Source organism: Ochotona princeps, chromosome 6 (assembly GCF_030435755.1).
Source record: "Ochotona princeps isolate mOchPri1 chromosome 6, mOchPri1.hap1, whole genome shotgun sequence".
Taxonomy (NCBI): domain Eukaryota; kingdom Metazoa; phylum Chordata; class Mammalia; order Lagomorpha; family Ochotonidae; genus Ochotona; species Ochotona princeps.
In genome coordinates this window covers 63,502,092-63,525,084 of record NC_080837.1, presented here as the reverse complement: position 1 = coordinate 63,525,084, position 22,993 = coordinate 63,502,092, and the positions used below count along the sequence as shown (strand labels likewise).

The 22,993-nt window shown below is 38.6% G+C and overlaps 1 protein-coding gene across 1 annotated transcript in view; it reads right to left on the bottom strand.

Moving 5' to 3' along the window:
- The window catches only part of TOGARAM1 (TOG array regulator of axonemal microtubules 1), a 53,584-nt gene extending 30,748 nt beyond the window's left edge, over positions 1-22,836 (bottom strand). The window contains exons 1-7 of the mRNA XM_058666379.1: positions 20,590-22,836; positions 13,403-13,559; positions 10,945-11,079; positions 8,649-8,942; positions 7,324-7,586; positions 5,690-5,922; positions 4,159-4,259 (exon numbers count right to left, since the gene is read on the bottom strand). Coding sequence (XP_058522362.1) covers positions 4,159-4,259; positions 5,690-5,922; positions 7,324-7,586; positions 8,649-8,942; positions 10,945-11,079; positions 13,403-13,559; positions 20,590-22,635 — 3,229 coding nt within the window. The 5' untranslated portion in view covers positions 22,636-22,836. The remainder of the gene's footprint in view (positions 1-4,158; positions 4,260-5,689; positions 5,923-7,323; positions 7,587-8,648; positions 8,943-10,944; positions 11,080-13,402; positions 13,560-20,589) is intronic.
- Positions 22,837-22,993: the final 157 nt, after the last annotated feature.

Sequence of the window (22,993 nt, the reverse complement as noted above, 5' to 3'; positions counted from 1 at the left end):
CTCTTCTTTAAAGCTATCTTACCTTCTAACCTTTTAGAGGGATCAATAACATAAATTTAAAAATTACAACAATACAGTTTATTAAAGTTTTATTCTACTTGGAGTTACAATAAAAATGTTTACCATATCATTCAAGAAATACAGCACAATTTGCTTTCATAGGTGGCTGTAGAATACATGTGGGAATTTTATTAGCAAACAAGACATTTCAATTACAACATTTTTTAAAACTAGCATTTATTTATTTTTATTGGAAAGTCAGATCTACAGAGAAAAGGAGAGAGAGAGAAAGATCTTCCATCTGTTGGTTCACTCCCCAAGTGGCTGTCACTCCCCAAGTGGCTGCAACAGCTGGAACTGAGCCAATCCAAAGCCAGAAACCAGGAGTCAGGAGCTTCTGCTGAGTCTCTTACACGGATGCAGGGTCCCAAGGTTTTGGGCCATCCTTAACTGCTTTCCCAGATCACAGGAAGGGCTCTGGAAGGGAAGTGGAGCAGCTGCGATACTAACCAGTGCCCACATGGGACCCTGGCACACGCAAGGCAAGGACTTTAGCCACTAGCCTATGGTGCTGGACCCAGAATTACAACATTTCTTACAACAGGTTTTAAAATTACAATGAAACACAAAATGAAATGTTTGAATAAATAATCAACTGTGTATGTCTAAAAAACAGGGCAAGCATTTACTGTTAAAATGTCACTTTCAATTCACTAATAGGAATGCTTTTGATCAACACAGGATACTAATATAATGCTACCCAAAAAAGCTTACAATAACATTTAGGAAATGCAGTACAATTTTCTATGGCACATTGTGGTATAATATATGTGGAAATCCTTATGCAAAATACTTTTATAGATACTTTCGATTTATAATTTTTACATAATTTCTGTGTTTGCTTTCAGCTTTAAATGGTCTTTATTTTGAGCATTTTCATTTATGTTTTACCAATTAAAGTACAATAAATAAATCTGTAGAAATCTCTTGCTCATGGAAAACACAAATTTATAAAATCCAAACCATTAACAACTTAAAGTTTAAGAGAATATTAACTAAGAATATTTTATAGTGAGTTTAAAAATATAATTTCTAGAAGTAAAGCTGTTATTTAAAATACAGACTTATGGGGAAGGCATTTAAACTACTGGTTGAGATGTTGGTTAAACACCTGCAACCTGGGGGTGGTGTGACAGTTGAATGCACTGGCAGGTTCATGAACCAGCTGCTCCACTTCTGATGTAGCTCCCTGCTAATTCACCTGGGAGAGTAGTGAAGGATGGCGCCAAGCCTTGGGACCCTGTAGCCATGTGGGAGACCTGGAAGAACTCCTGACTCCTAGTTGCAGACAGTCTTAGCTCTAGCTATTGCAGCCCTTTGGAGAGTGTACAAGCAAATGCAACATCTTTCTTGTTCTCTCATTCGTTGTATGTATCTGCTTTTCCAAAAATATAAATCTCAAAAAAAAAAAAAAGCTCGCATCCCATACTGGCATACCTGAGTTTGATATGTGGCTCCAGCCCCTGTCACTTCTAGTTAATGTAGACCTTGGAAGACAGTAGTGAAGGCTGAAGTAATTGACTTTCTGTGACCCACATGGGAGCCCTAGTTGGAATTCCTGGCTTCTAACTTCAGCTAAGTACAGTGTCAGCACTTAGTGGGTATCTGAGCCGTGAATCAACAGTAGGTGGGAGCTCTATAGTGTCATTGAGCACTTTCTTCCTCTGCTTTTCTCAAAAACACATATGTTTTTAAATTACAGATTTATAGGGCCTGGTGCCATAGCCTAGTGGCTAAAGTCCTCATCTTGCTGTCTGGAAATTCACATGGGCACTGGTTCTAATCCTGGCTGCTCTACTTCCCTTCCAGCTCCCTGCTTTTCACTTAGGAAAGCAGTGGAGGATGGCCCAAGGCTTTGGGACTTTGCACCCACATGGGAGACCCAGAGGAAGCTTCTGGCTCCTGGCTTTGGATTGGCTTAGCTCCAGCCATTGTGGCCACTTGTAAGTCTGATTTTCAAATAAAAATTAATAAATCTTTTCAAAAAATTAAATAATAAATAAATAGCAGTACACATTTATCAAATAAAGATAAATTCATTAGATATGAAATGATGCCCCAGAATCTACGTACGTGATACATAACAACACATGATTATAGGATTGGGCTCGGCTGCGTGGCCTAGTGGCTAAGGTCCTCGCCTTGATCCCATATGGCCGCTGGTTCTAATCCCGGCAGCTCCACTTCCTCTCTATCTCTCCTCCTCTCAGTATATCTGACTTTGTAATGAAAATAAAATAAATAAAATAAATCTTTAAAAAAAAAAAAAAAAAAAAAAAAAAAACATGATTATAGGATTAAATATGTTTGGGAAATACTGAATCCTGCACATTAGATGAAGATTCTGCTTCTATAACATAAACTATTCTACTACAAATTAAATTCCTCCAAAGGTCACGGGATTAGAGTCAGAACAGAACTAAAATCCAAGTTTTCAAAACATTCTCCAATTTCAAAAATATTCTTCCAAAAGTGAGTTCCATTTTTACAATCCAGTAATTAGATATCTCTTAACTATTTGTAAAGTTATCAACAGAAGTTCTAGAAGTACAGAGTGATCAGCCTAGAGTAAAGGATTACAGGATAGGTTTATGTATATTTCTCTGAGTATTCAGAAAACACTAGCTGATAAATTTTCAATGCCCTTATCAAAGATTTAAGAGGGAACTAGGTATCAAAGCAGTTAGGTAATTTGTATGTATGGTGAATATTATTTAACTTCTGGTTGGGACTACAGCTGTGGTCTTTCAAATACCATACAGACATACACAGTCTTCTTGCTCCTACGTAGAGCAATTATCTATTGCTTAAGCATTAGCTTCCTGAAAGCCAGTATACCAGATACAACTTATAAAATCAGATATTTGGGCTTAAGATTGACAACTTGTATGAAAATAACCTCTGGGGATCAAGAATTTGAGAGCTGAATGCAATAAAATAGTTGCAATATCATCATTAGTTCTGTTAGTGAAAGATATAATTGCAAAAGAAGTGATAATCTTGTCTGTGAATTAGGGAATGCATCTCAAAGAAGGCAACTGGCTTTTGGAGCTGAATGCAGTGAGATTTACCCAGAGGAAATAGTTTGCACAATTGCAAAAAGACAGGAAATGATATTAAAGCTAGTTTAATTTGAATGGAGCACGATGAAGGCAGAGAGAAGTTAAAAAAAAGTATGATTGGCAAAGTATCAGAGAAGAGATCTGCTCTGGAAGAATTTAGATTGGTCAATATAGTCAAGTTTACACTGGGATAAATGAGCTTGAGGAGAAAACGTAAGTATGTCTGAAAGGAGGAAGAGGGTGAAGTAGTGCCTATTAGTGGGAATTGAACAGTGGGTCAAGTTTCAGACATACTTAAGACGAGGAAATAAAAAATCTTAACAAATAATCATATGCCTATAGAGAAATTCAGGAAGGTAATGATAATGTAGCTTCAAAGTTAAGGCTTTCATAATGAGATCTGGGGACAGTAGATGTCATACATATTTCAGTTTGTTACAATTCATTTACAACTCAGCATTCTTTCTCTAATCATAAAGAAAAACACGCAGGCTCCACTCTGAATAGATTATAGTGGAAGTACATTTTAAAATCACTAATTCTTAAATTTCTCTTCAGAGAAGTGTTGTTATAAAAATAGAGACTTCAAGCTTAATTCACAAAAATGTTTAAAGCAGGGTAAAGAAAATCTACATGAAATATATATTACTTCAAAAACAACCCAGTGAACCAGTGGTTATAACCAGTAGTTTGACAAGTAAATATTATCTTGCGTGATGCCCAACACATTAGAATAATCTGAGTAGTTTTCAAAACTTGCCAGCCAGTTCTTACTCCACATAAGCTAAATCAAATTATTTCAGTGTAGGAGCCAAGCATCGGTATACTTGTGGGCTTACATGGATATCAATGATTCAGATAAATAAATACTTTTAAAAAATGCTGAGTTTGTCAAAATGATCTTTTATAGAGATAAAAATGATTAGTCAAAATTGGAAATACTAAAATGCTACACACAAAATGTACTTGCTATATTTTTTTGACATTTAAAAGTAACACTTTTCATAAATCTCATTATCAAGCAGTGATGGAATACCTGTACTGGGGCTTTGCTCAGAAATATGAGTGTTTTTCTTTTTTGCTGAAGAAAGTCTTGCTGGACAAGGTTTTGATGCTAATGTTGGAAATATATCTGCCCTGAAATGAAACAAACCAATTTCAATAAATATTTAAAAGTTACAGCTACTCAAAATTTATATTACACATTCTTTACTCATTTTATTAGCACACCAAACTTTCAGATAATAAAGTAACAAGTATAAAAAATCTATGGTTAACAATATTTTGTACTGATATTCTTAATTCACCTTTAAACACTCAACCTTGTTAACCTGTGATGAATTCTTAATTATTCATGAGAGGATTACCAGAGCAAATGACTAATTTGTACTGTATATAACCCCTGGTTCAGTAAATATAAAACCTAATCACAGACAGTCCATTCCAAAACCAAATTTAGTGATTCCTAATTAACCAATATACTAGTACCCTTATATATGATAAAACCAAAATGAAAAATTTAGCTATAATAAATGTGCACAATTAAAGCTCAGAGATGATTTTGGGAAGTTACACTTTGCTCCTATACTCACCTGACATTATATATAACTGTAGGTTTTGTGTCATAAAACAAAGCAAGAATATTAAATCTGAACACAAGGAAACTGTTTCATATCAGTAAGTGATGGAATGTCAAGTAGTCAACAATAGACACTATAAAGCGGACACTTTTACAAAGTATGATTCCGGGTAATAGGGGAGTCATGTTCATCAGCGGCCCTGTTTGAGAAATCAATGTTAAATATTTTGGAAGGCCAAGTTTTCCAGAATAGATTACTGTAAATTTACTATATTGGTTATATTTTGACTTGAATGGAAGTAACAGTAACTATACATCCACTGGTAGAAGTTAGTGATTCAGAAAACAGCTAATGGATGAAAAATATCAGGGAAAATATTAGATGGGAAGAAGTGGGGCTTGGGGTAAGGTTTATACTAACTTAGGTTCTCTATCTGGAATTCTGGTATTTCTACCCCAACTTCAAATCAATGCCAAACAAGGCAGTACCTATAAGTTTTTCCATTGTATTTTAAGAGTATTGGGACAGGGTCCGGCGACGCGGCCTAGCGGCTAAAGTCCTCGCCGTGAACGCCCCGGGATCCCATATGGGTGCTGGTTCTAGTCCCGGCGTCTCCACTTCCCATCCAGCTCCCTGCTTGTGGCCTGGGAAAGCAGTTGAGGACGGCCCAATGCACTGAGACACTGCACCCGCGTGGGAGACCCGGAAGAGGTTCCAGGTTCCCGGCATCGGATCGGCGCAGCATTGGCCTGTTGCAGCTCGCTTGGGGAGTGAATCATCGGACGAAAGATCTTCCTCTCTGTCTCTCCTCCTCTGTGTATATCTGGCTGTAATAAAATGAATAAATCTTTAAAAAAAAAAAAAGAGTATTGGAACATATGAAAAACTGAAGAATAAATGGTTTTAAGTCTTTTTTAAATATATTAGGACTCCAGACCACAGATTACCTATGAACGATTATTTAACATGTAAAAAAAAAGGAAATACATTATTCTTTTCCCCTGGGGAGTTGTAGACAGAGAAGAAGTCAACGATTCTTGACTGTAAACTCCACTTTCACTGTAAGAGCTGACATTAGGAGAAGAAGATCGAGACGGGGAGTCCAGAGTCAAGTCCAGCTTCACTGCAGAGTCAGGGCTTTCCAGATCAGACGTGCTGCCACTCAGCTTAGCCCTCTTCTTAGCTGCACTGTTACGAAGGGACCGAAGAGAGCTTTGCATCTAGGAAATATGAAAACATTACAGAGTTAATGTTACAGAAATTTTACACGCTAGTATAAACTGCTTACATTAGGAAGAGTCATTCCTATATATTTTAAGAAATACTTTCTGATTAGCCATTCTCTAGGCCAGTACTAATGAATGACTCTATTAATACATATATGTACATATACACATACGTGTGTATATACATATATTCACACATACAACATAAATATAGATCTCACCACTTGTGTGTTTACAAACAACCCAGTGTGTTGTAAGTTCTTCGAGAAGAAGAATCTTAGATAACATTCACTGTGGTAGCTCCAACACTGGGCACGATGACTAATTATACTGTCTGAATTAAATTGCTTAATAAATGAATTCATAATATCACCAAAAGAAAAATGAGTCGGAACAAAAATCTATGGAACTGTATCATAAAATGATAATAATAAAAAGAAGCAAAATTTTAAAAAAGAAAGTGAAATATCTTTATAAATAAGAAAAATGTTACAGCATAAAAACAACTGAGAAGAGGACATATGGTTTAGCAACGAACACACCCACATCCAGAGGCTGGAGTTGTGGTATAGTGAATAAAGTTGCTATCTGGGACTGCATCCCACACGGTGCCAGTTCTAGTCCCGGCTGCTTCACTTCGAATCCAGCTCCTTCACAATGCCCTGGGAAAATTAGTGAAGGACAGCTAAACTACTTGGACTCCTGTCATCCACATGAGAGACAGGAGGAAGAGCCTGGCTCCCGGCTTCTCATTTTGGTTTAGCCCGGCCACTGTGACCGCTGGGGAGTGAACCAGTGGGTGGGAAGGCCTGTTGTTCTGTGTCTCCCCTTCTCTGTAATTCTGATTTTCAAAGACGCATGCATCCGGGCCAGGCGCAGTAGTCTAGTGGCTGAAGTCCTTGACTTGCATGTGTCAGGATCCCATACATGCGCTCTACTTCCCATCCAGCTCCCTGCTGGTGGTCTGTGAAAGCAGCAGTAGACAGCCCAAAGCCTTGGGACCCTGCACCCATGTGCGAGGAGGTTCCTGGTTCCTGGCTTTGAATCAGCTCAGCTCTGGCCACTGTAGCCAACTGGGGAAAGAGTGGATAGAAGATCTTTCTCTGTCTGTCTGTCTTTGTCTGTGTAAGTCTGACTTTCCAATAAAAAAAATTAAAAAAAAAAAAAAAAGGAAAATAAAGATGCCTGCAACCTACAATGTTTGGGTTCAATCCCCTGCTCTGGCTCCTCACTCTCATATTGGGAGAAACAGTGATGGCACAAGAGATTGGGTTCCTTCCTTCCATCCATATGTTTAAAGAGAAGAAAATTTGATTTTTTCTTAAATAACAACTACAATATTATATATAAAATGAGAGATATTTTTGAATTATTAAAACAATAATTGTTCCTAACCTCTTCCTGATCCAAGTCTTTGTCCCTGAGATTTAATTCTGAAAGATCAATGGTTAGATTATCTTTTTCATTCTTCCAAATATCATCAGATTCTTTCTTTTTGTGTCCCACTGTGTTTAAATCCGCTTTGTCAGGCAAAAGGCTTATTCCCCTCGGTATGGGAGGAACAGGCTTCGTCCCATTTAGGCCTCGTCGGGAAGACGGTGATCTCACCAAGGCAGGTGTAAGTTGAACTGGAGGTTTTTCTTGAGAATTTTCTCCTGCTTAGAAAAGAATACGTATTTTAGTTTCTTGTTTTTCAATTTCAGAGAAGAGGAAGCCACAGTGATTTTAAATTAAAAGTCAATATCTTTCATGAGAAACAAAATTAAAATGAGACAAAATGAAAAACATGACTACTAGGCCACCTAACAAATACAACAAAAATGAGCCTTCCCAAATCCCTTTATATAAACGTGTTATAAACCAAGCTACATTTCTGCTAAAAGTCTTCATATCCATTACCATAAAAAGTTACGAGGATCACAGTGCTTTTTGATTTAATTATGTAAACAATATTTGATACTGCATATCTAAAGTAGGAATGTTGGCCATTGGGGTGAATAAGCAGAATAGAATCTCAATGTTCAATACAGCACATGATATTGCAGAAAATATCTATATTAATAGAAGGAAGTTTCAGTGCTAAGAGATTAACTTTGCTGAATATGTAAAAAAAAAACCCTTACTTTATGGTTGTAACTTTTTAAAATAAACATTTTACTTCAATAGAGATAGAAAACCATGTAGGATACAAGGGATATCTTTTAAAATTTTTTTATTTTTGAGACTGGACTTGTCATGAATGAGCTACACACTAGTTTCATGATTATAGAGTAAGCTATTATCGAAGAAAACAGCATCTTAGTTTGCAACAAAGAAAACTCCTCAAAATAATTTTAGAATATTTAATAAATATTTAATAAATGAGTAGTAGGCATTGATTACAGTAAATAATGAATGGTATTTTATACATGATAAGCTAAAATCTATTAGCAGGCTTTCAGGTGATATACACTATTTATGTTCAATATAAAATTTCTTATTGTCTAGTCTAAAAATGATTTTGAAGTACCATTAGAAGAAATGATTATCTCAGTGCAATTTTGTATCACATATCTGACCCATTTAACATACTGTCACATATTTTCCTTAATATCTTCCAATTTACATAAATAAAATGCTAATTTACCAGTTTTTAAAGACCTAACAATCACATGTATTAACCCGCATTACTAAATCAAACTCACCAATAAATTTAAATAAACAAAAAATATCATTCCTACCTGTAGGTTCAGATGGCTTTTGGCTAGGTTTTTTCTGTGGACTTGGCTTTGCTAGTCCTTGAAAGCTTTTAAGAGGCCAAGAATTTGAGAAATTAATGGAATTATCTTGAGACTTCTTTGGGGACACAGTAAGAGGAGATGTATGTTTTGGACTGGTTCGAGGTGATGAGAGAGGGTAGGATGGAAGGATGAGAGTTCCTGGGCTTGGACTTGAACCAGAATATGAGGAAGAACGCTCTGGTTGACTACCAAATGTTTGCTGTGTTTTACTGCCAAAATTTAGGCTAGTATACACTGCAATAAAACAAAAAGAGAATATAACATTTACATCCTTACAACTATCATGTGGTTAAAGTTGTGTTTTTTTTTTAACTTTTCATATTTAGATTTTCATCCCAAATGGCAGTTAGGTTTTTGTGTCACAAGGCAAATGTTAATTTAATTTGTATGCTTCAAATATCTTGTGCCTTCACAAAGAAACTGAAACTACTCTGTTCTGTTAAAAATTTCAACTAGTCTTTGTAGATTTATTAATTTTCTCCTTACAATTCTGTTATTTTACGTTGTAGTTGTGGCACAGCCGGTTAAGCTACTGCTTCAAATGCCAGCATCCCCCATGATAGTGCTGGTTTGAGTTCCAGACACTCTGTTTCCAATCTAGTTTCCTGCTAATTACGCCCTGTGAAGGCAGTGGAAGATGGCTCTAGTGCTTGAGCCAAATAGGAATGTAGCAGAGGAGTCAGTTCCTGGCTCCTGATTACACCCAAGTTCAGGCCTGGCCCTGTGGCTATTTGGAGAGTGAGAGCTGGCAGATGGAAGATCTTTCCGTCTTTGATTTTCTCTGCTACTTTGCCTTTCAAACAGATTTTTTTTAAAAAAAAGGGAAATAACAATAAATTTTTTTAAAATTTAAAAAAATGTCATCTTGTTCTTTTTCTTAATTATAATAACCCTCTTTAGTCCTAAAAATGCTTTTAGCTTTAAAGTATGATTTTCCCCTCCAACATATTAATATTTTCTTTTCCTTGAGCATTTTCCTAGGGTATCTTCTCCATCTTTATTTTCTCTGAATCTATGTTGATATATATTTAGGTCTAACTCTTGAAAATAGCACTTGAATTTAAAAGAAAAAATGTAATCATCTTCTGAAATTTTAATAGTAAGGTTTATTTGTATTTATGGTAATTACTGATATATTTGGTTTTAACTCTATTGTATTATTTTGTACTATTTGTTGCGTCTTTATCAAATTTTTTTCTTTCACTGATCTTTCTTTTAAATTATTTATTTGCTTATTTGAAAGTCAGAGTTACACAGAGAAAAGGAGAGACAGAAATTCTCCAACCACTGGTTTATTCCCTACATGGCTACAATAGCCATGGCTGGCAGAGGCTGAAGCCAGGAGCATCATGCATATGCATGGCAGGGGCCCAAGCACTTGGGCCATCTTCCTTTGCTTTTCCCAGGCCATTGCCAGGGAGCTGGATTGGAACAGGATCAGCAGGGATTCAGACAAGTGCCTGTATAGGATGCAGTTTCCGTAGTTGGTGGCCTTATGTGCTATGCTACAAGGGCAGGTCCTACTAATTTATTTTACTCTTCAATTAACATAAATGTTTATTTGTAATTTTTTAGTGGTTCCTTAAATTTGCCTTTAATATTTGTAAAGCCATTCCTTGACATAAGATCTAGTTTATGTATTATAACAAATAAACAACTATCTAAATTACTTGTTATTTCTTTGTAACTCATACCTGACATGATTAGAACCCTCTCTTTCTTTTTTTTTTAAGATTTATTTATTTTTATTTGAAAGGCAGATTTCCAGAGAGAAGGAGAGATGGAGAGAAAGATCTTCCATCAACTAGTTCACTCCCCAAAATGGCCACAATGGCCAGAGCTGAGTTGACCTGAAACCAGGGGCTTCTTTGGGGTCACCCACATGCACATGGGTGCAGGGTCGCAAGGACTTCGAACTTCTTCAGCTACCTTCCCAGGTCATAAACAGGAAGCTGAATCACAAGTGGACACTGTAGCTGGAAGTTTAGCCCACTATGCCATGATGCCGGCCCCTCCACCATGAGTTCTTAAACTCTAATTTTAATCAATCATATTTATATCAACATTATAAAGCAACATTACAGAGTATGAATTTTTAAAAATTATAAAAATTATTAAGTATATAACATTCTTTTTTGTGAAGAGAACAATTACACAAAATAACACTTAAGCTGGTATTGGCATTCTCACATTGTATTTATAAATCACTGCTTCTCAATAAATTTGGAATTCATACCTTTATCTTGATGACTATTAGTTGTCCCCAGGGACTGTAAGTCAGAATCCACACTGCCAGTTTTACTGCACATTTGTGAAAATCCAAGTTGTCCACACTTCCCAGAAAAATGTGGCTGATGAGTCCCACTATTACCTTTTTAAGAAAGAAGGAGAAAATATGTAAAAATAAAAACTGACTTTATTTCATATGTTATTTTGCAAATGCTTAGATGATTTTGCTGGGAATAAACATAGGAATAATAAATACAGTGTTCACCTAGGGAAGAATCTCTGGCTATTGTCAAATCTGATTAGTGGCAGAAGTTAACAAACAGAAAACAGGCTGGTAAAAGATAGGGAAGAAAAATGCACTGGAGAATATACACAAGGGTCATTTATTCCTACACTCTTCCCTTCTCTCCTCCTGGAAGGTTTCTCCAGGCCTAGCTTTCCTTCTTCCCAGTATCTGTTGTTTTCATGTTACCTAAAAAGGTCTTAAATAGAAGTTTTCTACTTTGTTTTCTAGCGTGCAACAGACTATTCATGTACCTTATAAGTATGATCTTCTAGCCATATTTCCCAAAACCTTTCTCTCCCCTATGACTGATTAGTTCATATAGTAAATCTAAAGAAAAGAAAGTGACAATGACTTCTCTTGAATCCAGTGCATTCCTCTTGTAGTTCAAAAATTTTATGATCTTTTCTGTTGTCTTCCTATTAAGTCTTTTAATATTCTATGTATTGGACACTTTCTAAATGCTTCTGTTTATACTTTCTCCCCACCTACAACAGCTCATGACTTTTTGCCTCATAATAAGCCTTTCCCTTCTTTAAAGTTCCGCTCAAGCCAATTTCTTCTTTCATCCAGTTTTCCAAAATCATTTAAATAATTATTATTTCTCTCTTTTTTAATCTTTATAGTATTCTGAGTTCATATCGTCCAATTTAATCTTTGGTTATATTTCTTATTCTTTAACATTTTAAACCTATAACCTATAATGAACTTCTCAATGACATACAAACTTGGATAACAATCCAAAATAGTGGTGAGCAACTGTCACAATGAAATGCTGCCTGAGCACTGCAATCCACATCAGAGTGCCTGGGTTTGAGTTTCTGATTATTCCTTCCTGCTTCATTTGCAAACATCTCATTGCTTTAGCATTTTTTACTGTGATTAGAAAGAAAACCTCTAATAGTCCTCATAGCTTCCAAGTACAAGCCCAAATTTTTAAGCTTAGCAGAGAAGGGTTCTCTCCATATTCCAATTTATATTTCTCTAGTCAAATTAAATCTTGCCTTGACATAGCAAGCCATTTCTAATCTAAATTTTTGCTTTCCTGTACCTCTCCTAAATTCATTTGAATCAAATGTATCACAAAAAGATGCAGTTCAAACACCAACTCTTCCTTAATGCCTCTTCTTACTGATATTATCCGTGATGACAGTCATGTTCTTGGAAATATGACAATATTTACATAGGCAACTAAATACCTTCTCAGTTGCTCTGGTCAAAAAAAATCTTACTACTAACTCCTCTTCTGATATTATACACTCACTATTCCAGCAAATCACATCAACTCCACCCTTGACATATAATCAGAAACCAATCACTTCTCACTATATATACTGCAGTCCCGGTTAAAGTCTACATCAACTCTAGCCAAGATTAGCACAACACTCTCATTCAGTCTCTCTGTTTTTGTCTTGACTCCTTTTATCTAGCTGAAACACAGCATCCAAAATGAGCCTGGAAAATATAAAGCAAATGATGTCACCTCTTTCCTCAAAATGCACCTGATTCAGAATTTAAGTCCATTCAGTACCCTCATCAGTCTTATAAAGACCTCTGTGGTCTCCTCAATTTTCTAATTTTCTTCCCCTTGCTTATTTCATTCCAGAATACTAGTTGATCTTTCTTAATAAACCCCATTTACATATGTCACTCTGTGCTGATTGTTCCTACTTGTTGAAATTATTTACTGTCTTCTTGTGATATCTAGTGGCTTGCTTCAAATACTCAATTCTGAATATGGCTGCCTTTCACAAAATAATGTAAAACAGTCCACATTCCATAGGCCTCAGCTCAGTTTAATTTTTATCCATAGCATTTACCACCACCTAATCTACTGTGTCTTGCATTTATTTAATGATCACTCTCCTCTCCAACTACAATGCAAGCTGTAATAGGCAGAAAGTTTAACCCCTCTTGTTGATTGCCGTACCCCAAGAATACTTAACATGAAAAAAATGCTCAGGAAATACAGGTGGTTTAATAAGCAAATGAAGTGCTATGTTATTATTTAAAGGGTTACAAGAAGAAATCTTTGCATAGCCTTATGACACAAACTCAAAAGTGTCCAGCCTTAATGGAGGAATAAAAATTTATTGAATCGAAATTTCTTATTAGATTAAAAAGTATGAGTCCTTGAAATAGACTATGAAGTCAAGAATTCCTGACAGCAACTTCTACTTACCAGCAGCACAACTTGGAAGAGAATCTGGATTAAAATCCCGACTATTCTGAAATAGGTTTCTCGACACTCTTTTTTTGCTAAAACATAAATCATCATTGACTGGCATTCCTTGAGAAGGCTTTAATTTTGGAGATGGGATGAAATCACATGTTGAAAACTGTAACAGAATAAATTTGAAAATTTGTGCAAGTCTACTTCATAATAAACATGACAAAAAAAACATGACATTCTAACAAGAAGGGTAAAAGGCCTACACTATCCAATTTATAATAATACATTCACCTATAATATGGCACATTAACAAAGTTCTTCCAAAAATTGTAGGACAGAAACGTTAATTCTTGCCACCTCCTCTTCCTTTAAGCCAATCTGATTTTCTTCTGAACCTTACCCTCCCACAATGAACACCTGCAACTACAAATGACAGATTGGAAATGACAAAAAGCCAAAAATGACAAGTTGGATGAACACAGGAACATCCAATTCAACAGTACAGTCACTGCAACTATGTAATGTTTGAATACTAGACAATAAATGCCACTGAACAAGCAAACATACATACCCCTTATACTATTCCTTCTGAGGCAGATTGACTGCCAACATTATATATCTAAAATATAAATGTAAATGACAGTTACTTCTGTCATGATTCCATGAGGAGACCTTCTCAAGATATTTTACTTGGTTAAAACCAAGCACATAATCCTTTCTATATTTCTAGCACTCTTCTGATTTCCAAGTTGTTCCTCATAAACAAACCTCATATATCTTTAAGGCACAGAAGTACTTCATAAACACATATAATTTAAAACACACACACACATATAATGTATGTATATATAAAATACTTATATATATACACACACCATACATATGACAACCATATATCATATCTATATGATTTATTTAATTTTTATTGGAAAGGTGGATTTACAGTGAAAAGGACAGACAAAGATTTTCCATCTGCTGATTGATTTCCCAATTTGTCACAATGGCCAGAGCTGAGCCAATCCAAGGCCAGGAACCAGGAGCCAGGAGCCAGGAGCTTCTTCTGGGTTTCCCATGCAGGTGCAGGGTCCCAGGGCTTTTGGACCATCCTCTACTGCTTTCCTAGGCTACAGGCAGGGAGCTGGATCAGAAGTCGAGCAGCCAGGACATAAACTGGCACCCATATGGGATCCTGGTACTTGCAGTATAAGGGTTAGTTTTAAAGGGGACTGTACTCCTGGAAATCTGGAATCGCCAAACAGACACCTACATCCTGTTACGAGCAAAGCTCCTGTTTCCTGGAAGACCAGGAGGCAAGCAGGAGATAGGGATAATCTTGGAGTTTTGGATTTGAGGGTAAACAGCTATGTTCGAGGCATGCTATTTTATTACTGTCTGTGTTGAAGTGATATGATCGGGACCCCCAAGCCTAAACGCTGTAAATTCCTGTCGCATGCTTTCTGTTTTGTGTCACTGATAGCCCCTGATGATGTACTTGCTCACTGTCATGTAGCTTTTTGATTCTTTTACTAAAAAAAACTCCACAATTATTTCATTCGGGGAGCTTCTTGCTTATTATGGCAAGAGGTTGCCCCTTGGACTAGGCAATAAAATCATCTCACTCGCCTCGGAGTCTCACTTGGATCCACTGAACCCCAACATTGCAAGTGGAGGATTAGTCAATAGAGGAATTGTACTGGACACTTATGTGTGTGTGTGTGTGTGTATATTAATATTTTCATTTGAAAGGCAGATTCTACACAGAGAGAAGGTGTCTGCCATTTGCTAATTCATTCTACAAAGGGCTACATTGACCATAGCTGAGCTGATCTCAAGTCAGGTGTCAGGAGCTTCTTACGGGTCTCCCACGTGGGTGTAGGGTTCTAAGGACTTCAACTCTCTTTAGCTGCCTTCCCAAGAACACACACAAACAGATGGATCTGAAGTGGAGCAGCCAGCACACACACAAACCAGTGCCCAAACGGGATGCCAGTGCCATAGGCAGAGAATTAGCTTGCTGCTTCAGGATGTTGGCCCTGCTTAACACATTTTTAAAATTCTACTAAATCAGTTACACTTTGCTTACACTTTGCTTCTAAAACCAATTCTTTCTTGGTTCCCCTCCAATTCCTAAAGACACATTTTCTTTGCCTTGTTTGGCTATCCCTTCTTCTGTTCCCTAAACAGAGTTTATATCAAGATTTGGAACTAAGCATTCTTCTCTTGTTCGTCAGGCTATTCAATGGAGACCATATTCATTCTTAGAAATTGTTTGTTAGTGTATAACTTTGAGAATACATGTTATCTACAGAGGTTTGTAACTCAAGTGATATATTCTCTCTTCTTTTACCCAAAAAAGCAAAAAAAAAAACAAAAACAAAGACAAAAAAATTTCCCTGCCTAGTTAATTTCTTTTCACATTTTCCCATGTTTATTCATGATTCTGCAATCCATTTAGCCTTTCTTTTCCAAATTTAAAAATAATCCCTTTTTATCTCACTCTACTGCACTGTGTACTAAGCCTTTTGGAATAACCCTTGCACCCATCCCTTTCTTTCCAGTCTAAAACTGATAGCCTCCAAATCTTCATAAAGCATCCCACACCTAAGTCAGTTTAATCAAGCATCTAATTGGTCTTCTGGACCTCAATATCTAGCTTCTCTATAAAACAAAACAAAAACCTTATACATTACTGTTGTTGTGATTAATTCTCCTAGAATACTACTTTTAAAAAGAGGAAAAAAGTCCCCCTTACCCCTGCTCCACCTGCTCCCCTTCCAGTAAACCTCCTGTGAGCTGAAAATCCCTGTCAAAATAATAGGCTGACCTCTGCAGACTAGTATTCATGGGTCTCTTGATCTAGCCCCCACCTCTGTCCTGAACCTTATTTCCAATCATCACATCACAAAACTCAAGCATTCAACCAAACTGGACAATTTTATTCTGACTCGGCACCATGGACAGAGGCTTAGGTACCAACAGCAGCACCCTATATACTATACTGAGCACTGAAGAAAGCTGCTATCGGTATACACTTCCTCTTCTTTTTTACTAAGTAGCTGTCCTTTATAATCTAATCCTCACTTTGGGGAGAGAGGGAGGGTGAGGATTAGGAAGGAGATAAAAAAATGAGTTTTCTTTAAAATTATGCTCTACTAGATAATTTAACTCTTCATGAATCTGAAACTACTTTTATCAGTATCCTCTTTTCTCCTTTAGAAAGCAGATGCCCATATTTATATCTTTGAAGATTCAGTTTAACCTTTTATTCTAAATACATATCTAAAGTTTAATGAATGTAGATATAAAATAATACTATCATGATACTCGAGTTCTCATTAAAAACAGAAATAATTCATATTCTCTTTTTTAGCTTATTTTAAATTGTTATTACCATTTTATGATACAGTTCCATTGGCCCAGGGATTTCCCTTCCCCCTCCCCAAGCCCCCACTCCTCACCCCACTGTGATCCCCCATATCATTACTACAGTATAGTTTTTCATAAACAGTTACATGTCCATCGTTGCAGGCATGGACAATGCAAAATAGTCCAGCATCCTATTGTTAAGATATAGTTAACAGTTTCATTGGGAGTCCATCTTTGATTTGCAAGCAGAAATGCATCTGCTCTACATCCTCACATCTGGATATGACAGTCTTCATTACATAGTTACTGTACATCCCCTTAAATGAAAAGCCACAATACAAAATCAACAACAGGAAGAAAAAGAAATTTACAGTGCCATTAAGTTAAATAACATGTTACTGAATGACTAATGTGTCACTGAAGAAAGGAAAATCAAGAACCTTCTTGAAGAAAATGATGCTACTGTTTGAGATCCACGAGTCAGTGAAGAATTTAATAAGAAAGTGTTTTAAAGAGATAAAATTTAGGGCCTGGCGGGCGTGGCCTAGCGGCTAAAGTCCTCGCCTTGAAAGCCCCGGGATCCCATATGGGCGCCGGTTCTAATCCCGGCAGCTCCACTTCCCATCCAACTCCCTGCTTGTGGCCTGGGAAAGCAGTTGAGGACGGCCCAATGCATTGGGACACTGCACCCACGTGGGAGACCCGGAAGAGGTTCCAGGTTCCCGGCATCGGATCGGCGCGCACCGGCCCATTGCGGCTCACTTGGGGAGTGAATCATCGGACGGAAGATCTTCCTCTCTGTCTCTCCTCCTCTCTGTATATCTGGCTGTAATAAAATGAATAAATCTTTAAAAAAAAAAAAAAAGAGATAAAATTAAAAAAAAATCAAAGTTCACAAGATAGTTTCTGCTTTTCTTTGTTTGTGGGATATGTCTCCTATATGCAACAAAATTTAATGAATGTAGATATAATAAAATAGTATTATCATGATCCTGGAGTTCTCATATTATTAACAACAGAAATAATTCATATTCTCTTAATCTACCTCAAGTCATGCTGTACAGTTCTTTTCAAAAAGAAAGGGTATAGCATGTCATGTGTTTTTAACACTCTCATGAAAACTAATCAAATTTCTCTGTATGGAGTCTCAACTCCTTCTTGAGCAATCTATAAGAATATGGGGCCAAAACAGCACCTCCATATTCTTAAATCTCCTTCTGAAAACAATATCTTTACCACTGTTCTTTTTTTTCAACATTTATTTATTTATTTGAAATCAGCATGAGAGCGAGAGATAGGGAGCATCAGAACAAGAGTCCTTCCTTCTGCTGTCTCGTTTCCCAAATGACCACAACAGCCAGGAATATGCCAGGTCAAAGCCCAGAGCCAGGCACTCCATCCTGGTGTCCCATGTCTATGGCAGAGATCCAATCCTTTGGGTCATCTGCTGCTGCTTTCCCAGGAACAATGTCAGGAAACTGGATTGGATGTGGAGCAGCCAAGATTCAAATTCACATCCCAATACAGGATGCCAGTGTTGTAAGCAGAGGCTTAACCCACTGTTCCGCTGTGACCATCAAGGGGATAACCATCAAGGGGAATCAGTGAACAAATATCTCCCTCTCTCTGTACCTTTTTCAAATAAAAAAGTAAATCTTAAAAAGGATTTTTTTCAAGTTGGTAATTTTATCTGGTCCATGAATAATATTAATATAAATATTTAAATGCACCTTGACAGAAAAAGGCTCATCACTCGTCATCCGTGGACAAAGATATAAAACTCCTTAACAAAATATTGACAATTCAAATCTAACAATATTTCAAAGGAATAATATACAGCAAGTTAGAATGAGAAACAGGGGAAAACACTCATTTCTGGTGGGAATGCCAATTGGTACTTTAATAGCTTCTTTCAAAACTAAACAGATTGCTACCATAAGATCCTGAAGTCCCTTTTCTTGGGTCCCTTGCACTCACATGGGAACCTGGGACAATAAAACAAAACCAAAGAGGGATTTCTAGGAGTTGTAGGCAGATATGGAGAGGATGAACACTGAGCGAGGGACAGAGAGGATGGAAGATTAGAGCACAGAGAATTTTAGAACAGTGAACTATTTTGTATCATTCTACAATGACAGATACTACAGTGGATACACTTATCAACTTACATATGATGCAAGTGAATTCTAAACTATGAACTTTGAGTGATACTGGTATGTTAGTATTGACTCATTGATTGTGTTAAATGTTCTGATTGGTGCAGGATATAAAAGGTAAATTACTCATGTGTGTGGACAACAGAATATGGGTCCTCTCAAAGTATCAATCTGCATGGCCTGGTGTGATGGCTCACAGGCAATTCCTTACCTTGCAAGTGCTGGGATCCCATATGGGTGCTAGTTTGTGTCCCAGATGATCCACTTACCATCAAGTTCCCTGCTAGTGGCGTGGGAAAGCAGTAAAGCAATGCCTAATGCCTTGGGAGCCAGCACCCACGTGGGAAACCTGGAAGAAGCTCCTGGCTCCTGGCTTTGGATCAGTTCAGCTCTGGGTGTTGCAGCCACTTAGAGAGTGAACCAGGGGATGTAAGATCTTTCTGTCTCTCTTCCTTTCTGTATATCTGACTTTTCAATAAAAAATAAATAAATGTTAAAGAAAAATAATAACCTATGGATTATGTATTAATTATAAAAAAACAAATAAACTGTTGAATGGACCTGGCTATCACTGCCTTAACCAAATGATAAAACAGAGCATCATTAATAATAGCAAAATCTGAAACTGTCTCATGACATTGACGGGAAGGGTGTCCAATTTAATATAAATCTACCATTTTCTTAGAAGATTATCATGAATCTAATTAGAAGGCAACAGAGAAATTTAAAATGTGAGATATTCTGCAAAACAACAATCTGAGACACTTAAAAAAAAGTCAACGTCAAGAAACAACAAAGAATTCAACAGGTGGGATACTGCACTAAATAAATGACACATTCACCACACAAACTTAGGAACCCTGGATAAAACCAAGCACATTCTGGGGAGACGTGGAAGAAATGTAAATACAGGCTACACACTAGACATTACTGAGTTGCTACTGATACTGTGAGGAGTGATATTGATTATAAAGCAGGATGTCACTCTTGGGAGATGTCACTCTTGGGAGTGAAATGTCAAGCTATCTGCAACTTTTAGCAAATACAGCAAGTTGTTACCAACTGGTTCAGCAAATACCTTAATTATAACAACTGGTAATTATTGATGAAGTATGTCAGCATATCACTGGACTCCTAATTTATCTGTATATCCAGAACTTTTACAACAAAAACGGGAAGGTGGGAATCTTAGTGACATGTGCACTGAAGGCTCTTTTGAATGTTCTCAGGGAATTATTTTTTCCATCCTTAGTACTCCCATGGCTCTGTTCACTTTTCTATCTTAGCACTTGACAGATTTGTTAACTGCCCATTTATAGGTCTGACTTTCTCGCTAACTGGGATAGAACTGCCCTCATCATCTCAAAATACCACTTTTATCTGACACTAGGTATTTAATGCTTGCAATCTGAATGAGATAACTGACACACCGAGGTGGCAAGGCAAAATTGAAATCCAGGCATGTTCTATTCCACAGTGTGCCTTCAACAAAATCCATCTAGCAGGAAACCTATTATATAGTCCTATGTGACCATTACAGATACCCCAGTCACTTAAAGTGGTTTGAAACAAAGCATAGCAGTTCCCAAGCAATGTGATCCCTAAGTTACCACAGCCATAGTTTTCTTTCAAATTCGTTCACAGCTTCAACTCAAAAGAGTCAAGGCCACATACCTGTTCTACATCCTTAGAAGTGGAGGTTGGGTTTTCTCCCATCTCTGCAGGCTGCTCATTTTCCCATGGTAATTTATTTTTCCCTTTTCCTGCACTTAAAACCCTCCGGGTGCAGATAGTGGGACTGTAAGATCCATACGTTTGCATGCTGTCCCTCGTGTTGTCACCACAGTGGCAGTGTGCACTCTGAGTTCTGTTACCAGCCAAAAGCCAGTCTGTGTCTGCTCCATGTGACAAATGGTTTGATCTTCCCTGGGCAGAAGATGGCATGAGTATTGCATATTCCACAAATCCCTGCTCTGTGAGCCTGGGAAGGGTTTTCCTAGCCAATCTGGCCTGCACAGCATTCATGACTCCATCTCCAATATCTTGCAACTCAACAGTGTCCACGGCTTTAAAAAGGATGCTGGTTTTACCTGAGCCCATGGCGGAGGCCAGCACAGCAAAAGCTTCCAGAGCTGCCTGGCGCACCCTGCGCTTGCTGTCTACAAGCGCTGGAGCTAGATCAAAAGACAGTTTGGGTAGGTCAAAATCTTCACTGGGGTAAGTCAGGAGCGAACAGATGCAAATGTTCACCACTTCCTCTCTTACTCTAGAGTGCTTATGTTTAAGATGTTCCAAGAGTAAACAAAGCACCTGTTGAGGACCTACTTCTTTCATTAGTTTGAGGAAGATTTTCATGTATTCTTGCTTGATCACCAACTTATTGTCCGCCAGCACTTTGACAGAAGCTGCGATCACTGGTCCCAGAAACTGCTGTACCTGCTCTCCAAGGCGAACGACTAGTAAATGTAGGACCTGAAGGGTACCATGGACCACTTTGAAGTTAGAATCGTCTAACAAGTTATACAGCAAGCTAATGAAACTAACGAGATTAGAATGAGGGGTACAACTAGGGTTAAATTTTCCCAGCACTTGCTTTAATTCTTCTACAGCCTGAGTCCGGTTCTTATAGTTTTCCTGATCCAATAATCTTGAATGTAGCTCCTGAGGAATAATCCCAAATTTAAGATTGCTGTTGGAAACAGTCGCCGCACTGGGAAGGGGATCTTCAGGAAACCCAGATGCTTCAAGCTCCAAATAATAAGGGACCTGACTTCCAAGCTGGGTCTCCTGGCGGCGATTGTAGTGTCTCCGAAGGGCAGACGGCAGGCGAGAGATATAGGACTGAAACCTCTCCTGGCCGAGTCGCTCCCCAATTTGTTGAAGTGCAGAGAAAGCTGTTTCCGATTCTTCTTCTATCTCCTGATCGCCAAGCTTTCGGGCCAGAGCTATGATTACCTCGGTGAGATCCAGGCCAAGCAATAAATCCTCAGGGGTCAGCAATATAGGAAGCAATAGCGCCGTGGCAGCTCTCAGACGAGTGTCGGTACTTTCCAGCCCTTGTTGAATAAGCATTCTCAGCACCTGGCTCGAACTACGTTTCAGACATATGTGCAGGATCTGCAGCGCATCTTTCCGTAGGGCTGGATTCTCTTCTCGCAAGGAGACAACTAACTGAGGCAGAAGTGCCAAGCTAAAGGACTCTTCCAGCTGGCCTGCCTCCCCTTGACCCCGGAGGACATCCGAGAGAAGCTGCAAGCACAGCCGCTTCTCCTCACTTCCCCCTTCCACCAGCACCCGGCCCAGGGCCCTGTACAATGCCTCCTTACGCCTGGGGAAGCCAAGCCGGCCGCCCCGCCGCGGCAAAGCAGCCTGCAGAGCTTGCAAGGCCTCGGAAGGCTCCGGTGCGGTGCGCAAGAGTTGAAGGAGCCGATTCTCCTCTTCATCTCCCGCTGACAAAGCCCCTCCGGATCCGGACCAGCTACTGGAGACCGCCTCGGAGGGCATCAAGAGGGTCGAGGCCAGAGGCAATGGTGTAGGAGGGCAGGAACCGTGGTCCCCGGCAGCTCCACGGCAGTAATAGTTTTTCTCTCCTCTCATGGCGCCCCCTATTCGACTTTCATCAGTCTCTGAGGTGGAAGGACGACTGCGGCCCTGGAGGCGACAGACACACGGGGCTGAAAGGGGCGGCAGCAAGAGCAGCGACGACGGCGCAGTCGCCATGGAGGGTCGTCAGGTGGCTTTGGCGGGTGGGAACCATTGCCGTCTCCGCGGGGCTCGAGGGAGCCCAGCCTTCCAGTTCTTCAAGGCCTGGGCTGCAGAAAATGAGAAGGAACAGTTTTCACCAGCTGCCAGGCCGCCTCCGACACCGGGAGGCAGCCTTGGGCAAAATGGCCCCCGCGTGAGCCCCAGACACCACAGCTGCCACCGGGCGTAACCAGGGGCCCCACGTGACCAAACCGATCGCTTCCATGGTGATGTACCCAGCGCGGCTCCCCTGACCCCGGAAATCAACTTACCGTGATGGATGCTGGGTCTTGTAGTCCACGTCAGGTGTTATAAGACGAAGGCTCTTGGAAGA